Source organism: Bidens hawaiensis, unplaced genomic scaffold (genome assembly GCF_021521415.1).
Source record: "Bidens hawaiensis isolate Kalapana, Puna unplaced genomic scaffold, B.hawaiensis_p1.1 tig00026454_1, whole genome shotgun sequence".
NCBI classification, from domain to species: domain Eukaryota; kingdom Viridiplantae; phylum Streptophyta; class Magnoliopsida; order Asterales; family Asteraceae; genus Bidens; species Bidens hawaiensis.
The window spans coordinates 245,137-248,285 of NW_027494257.1; the positions used below are offsets into that span (position 1 = coordinate 245,137).

At 40.8% G+C, this 3,149-nt stretch overlaps 1 protein-coding gene across 1 annotated transcript; it reads left to right on the top strand.

Moving 5' to 3' along the window:
• The first annotated feature begins 1,988 nt into the window (after positions 1-1,988).
• Positions 1,989-2,945, top strand: LOC143573480 (uncharacterized). The gene has a single exon (XM_077058347.1). The coding sequence runs from the start codon at positions 1,989-1,991 to the stop codon at positions 2,943-2,945; it is 957 nt and encodes a 318-aa protein (XP_076914462.1).
• The last annotated feature ends 204 nt before the right edge of the window (positions 2,946-3,149 follow it).

The window sequence follows — 3,149 nt, forward strand, 5'->3', positions numbered from 1 at the left end:
TCGAGCACCAAAACGGCAACCAAACTATGAACAGTCGTACTATAATTCTGATAATGAAGTCCAAGGGCATTTGTTCCACCACCATTCAGGGGCGTTCAAAGCCACTTCATCCCACAAGTGGCTACGAATCCTCTATCGATCATTATTCTTGTCAGACGTGGAAGGACTTGTTCGGTGAGGCAGAATATTTTGACAGGGTTATCTAGATTTCATGGAAAGGCTATAGAAGAACTATACCTACACTTGAGTGAATTCAACATGATATGCGCACTCATCTCAAGTTTATGCTTTACTGCGGAAGAGGTAAAGATGGTAGTCTTCCAGTTTAGTTTGAAATATGCGGTAAAAAAGTGGTTTCTATCATTGCCATCAGCTAGTATTTTTACTTGGGGAGACTTGGTGCAACAGTTTTTAGATGAGTATTATACTCCGTAGAGAACAACATTTGAAACTTTCACAAATCACCGGACAAACCTTTTACAACTCATTCCAAAGGTTTAAACGATCGCTGAGGACTTGTCCACATCATGGAATCGGCTTATGGGAGTTGATAAAGGCATTCCATGATAGTCTCTCAAATGATGATGTTCGTGACCTCCAAGCCACCATGAATGAATCTTTTCTTGCAGATGATGAAAACGAGGATTGGGGACATTTGGAGAGACATGCGAGTAATTCAACGAGACAAGCACAGTCGAACATGATATCAAAAAGATCAGTGTTAAAAGCAGTTGAAAGACATGGTTCATATGACATAATGGATAGAATGGAAAAGAAGATGGAAAGGCTTTTGGTTGCAGGTGTACAAGGAGTGGGAAATTCGAGAAAAACATATTCGGTATGTGAAGGTTGTGGTGAGTCAGGGCACGAGGTTGCGAGTTGTGGGGTTGTGCAAGATGAAGAAACTGTGGAAGAGGAGGTCAACTATGTGCCAGGTGCAAGGAAATACAATAATATGAGTTCAAATACTAATCATCCGGGCCTCAGGAATCATCCAATCTTCAGTTATGGAAATCCGAACACGCAACAGAACCCGAATTTTCAGGGAAGTTCTCAGAAGACAGGTTATCAGTCAAACCAGAAATAATATGGTAACAGGTTGGGCGGCGGTCAAAATGGGTACAATTAGAGAGATTCGGGGGGTTAGAATAAGGGTTATCAAAAGTGTTATCAGTAGGGTCAAGGCAATTCTTCGGGTAACAAAGAGGAATCACTTAAGGATGTGATGGAGTTTTTGAAAAAAATGAAGGCATATCAAGAGACTCAGAATAAGGCATTGAATCAGAGGTTGGAGCTTCAAGAGGAGGCAAATGTGGCAGGAGATAATCATGTGAGTCAATTGGCTGAAGAAATGGCGAGCCTAAAGCGAAATCCATCCAAGTTACCGAGTGACACCTTGAAGAATCCTAGCCATCAGAATAACAGTTCTTCAAGTGGGAAGAACACCCACATTAACCAGGTAAGTACCCTTAGGAATGGTAAGGTTTATGATAACGAGGTAAATCCATCATCATCCTTCGTTGAAGGAATGATGGAAGATTTGGGGGAAAATGGAAACAATGATGATGAGGGGGAGATTATACCAATAAATAAACCGAAAAAGTCAATTAATAAAAATTTAAACGAATTGGTAAACGAAAAAGAAACACCAATAATCAAGGAGAAGGAGCCCACGGGTAAAACCATTCTGTTTCCTCACGTATCGGTGAATCCCATAATATCATCACCAAAAAAGAGGGGCCCACATTAGGAGGAAATGTAGGAAGTCTTTAAACAAGTCAAAATTAATTTACCCCTCATTGATGCTATTAAAAAAGTCCCCACATATGCTAAATATTTGAAGGACTTGTGTACCCAAAAGCGAACGCACAAGATGTCCAAGAAGGTCGATTTAATGGCTAATGTGAGTTCGGTTTTGACGGGAATCCTCCACCCAAGTTGCAATATCCGGGAACACCAATAATACCCATTCAAGTGGGTGATTTAAAATGACGAGGGCGTTATTAGATCTTGGAGCGGGGGTGAGTATTCTTCCGGGAAGCTTATATGACCAATATGATTTTGGTCCACTTAGAAAAGCCGACACCACCTTGGTGTTAGCCGATTTGACAGTTAAGCTTTCAAGGGGAATTGTTACAGATGTGATTGTTATGATCGAGAATTTTTATTACCCGATCGACTTTTTGGTTCTAGATTATGTCACAGTTGACCCAAAACGGCAACCGAACGTGATTCTCAGTAGGCCCTCTTTGGCAACTGCTAATGCTTTAATAAATTGTAGAACCGAAGTAGTCGACATGACTTTTGGGAATAAAAATCTTAGGTTGAATTTTTTTTCAAACGTGTCTAACCCTCTGGTGAGCGATGAATGCTTCGCGTCTAAAATCATTGATGGGTTGAAACCTAATGAAAATGAGGAAGATGCCAAAAAGGAGTGTGCTATTTGTTGTAGGACAACAATTGAGCATTCACATCAGTTGGAGAATGAAGAAAGAGAGGTGGAAATTTATGCTGCAAGTATCGGTAAACCGCCATGGTCTCAACAGGTAGAGAAACTACCGGACGTTATTGACTCGAAGTTGAGGCCTTCACTTGAGAGTCCACCGGCGGTGGATTTTACGGAACTCCCAAAACACCTCAAATATGTGTTTTTGGGAGACAACAATACATTACCTGCCATCATTGCCTCAAATTTAGAAGAAAAGCAGGAAAAAGCTTTGATGGAAGTATTGAAGGAGCATAAAGCAGCAATTGGGTGGACGATTATGGACTTGAAAGTAATTAGTCCATCTATCGTGATACATAAGATTATCACGGATCCCGAGGTGTACCCCGCATATGATGCACAAAGATGGTTAAATCCAAATATTCGGGAAGTTTTGAAGAAAGAGGTCTTGAAGTGGTTGGATGCGGGAATTATTTTCCCTATCTCGGATATTACTTAGGTAAGTCCAACGCAAACGGTTCCAAAGAAGGCGGGAATTCAGATAACCCGTAATGAAAAAGGTGAAGAAATTTCTACCCGAACGGTGACCGGGTGGCGGATTTGCGTTGACTAGCGAAGTTAAACGCCGCGACATCTGATTTCCCTCTACTGTTAATTGATCAAATCATCGAAAAATTATCAGGTTAGAAATTATATTACTTTT

Bases quoted from the DNA above. Each gene is read 5' to 3' on its own strand.
- LOC143573480 (XM_077058347.1), top strand. From the start codon at position 1,989: ATGACGAGGGCGTTATTAGATCTTGGAGCGGGGGTGAGTATTCTTCCG.